General features: G+C 48.3%; 1 protein-coding gene across 1 annotated transcript in view; it reads left to right on the plus strand.

Moving 5' to 3' along the window:
• Window positions 1-6: 6 nt before the first annotated feature.
• Window positions 7-1,004, plus strand: part of LOC102588410 (F-box/kelch-repeat protein At5g26960) — a 1,658-nt gene continuing 660 nt past the window's right edge. Inside the window, exon 1 of the mRNA XM_006340285.2 lies at window positions 7-986. Coding sequence (XP_006340347.1) covers window positions 92-986 — 895 coding nt within the window. The 5' untranslated portion in view covers window positions 7-91. The remainder of the gene's footprint in view (window positions 987-1,004) is intronic.

Genomic DNA, 1,004 nt, shown 5'->3' on the forward strand with positions numbered 1-1,004 from the left:
CACCCCCACACCCCTCATATACCTTTCACTGAGCTCTCATCAAATCTTCAAAAACCTGAAGAAAGTTTTGATTTTTTTCATCTTTCCATTGATGTCTGATAGCTGTAATTCTCGTCATTTTTCATGGCTGATGAAATCTTGTTTCCCCAATAACCAACACCCACCACCCCACCACCCTACCCCCATCGGAACCACCACCATTTTACCCACCGGAACCACCATTGCTGAACTCCCAGATGACCTTCTTCTTGAATGTCTATCAAGGGTTACTCATTCTTCACTTCCTTCTTTACCTTTAGTCTGTTGTCGTTGGTCTCTGCTTCTTGATTCCCCCACTTTTCATCTTCTCCGACACCGGCATAACCTTTTACGGCTTACCCTTTTCGCTGTTTCGGTTTCTGATGGAGCCCTTTGCACAGCTAGTTACAGATTGAACAATGATTGTTCATGGAAGATTTGTTCTTTTACACCGGCGAATGACCCTGTTTTCGAACATGGGTGTTTTTATTCTTTGTTCTCGCATTCTCGTTTATCAGTTATTGGACGGAAAATCTACGTAATTGGACGGACGGCGATGCTCCGGTGTGATACCTGGACTGGTTTAGTAGTTCCAAGACAAGGACCGGTTTTCCCGAGGAAGAAATTTGCTGCGGCGGTTGTGGGTGGGAAAATCTACGTCGCCGGAGGTTGTGCGAGGTCTGCGGCGGTGGAGGAGTATGACCCAACGAGTAATACATGGAGTGTGGTGGCTAAAGCTCCGAGGAAGAGGTATGGTTGCGTTGGGGCTTCAGTCGACGGCGTTTTTTACGTCATCGGAGGATTGAAGCTCGGAGGCGCGTCGGGAAATGAAATGCTGGTGGCGCGTGGTAGCCGTGCATCTGATGCAGCTCATGTTTACGCTAGCTCAATGGATTTATACGATACTGTTAATGGGGTTTGGTTAAAAACCCGATCTGTTCCCGGCGGCGGCTGTGTTGTGGCAGCATGTGCGACCGCCGGGGAAA

Source organism: Solanum tuberosum, unplaced genomic scaffold (genome assembly GCF_000226075.1).
Source record: "Solanum tuberosum cultivar DM 1-3 516 R44 unplaced genomic scaffold, SolTub_3.0 scf00017, whole genome shotgun sequence".
NCBI classification, from domain to species: domain Eukaryota; kingdom Viridiplantae; phylum Streptophyta; class Magnoliopsida; order Solanales; family Solanaceae; genus Solanum; species Solanum tuberosum.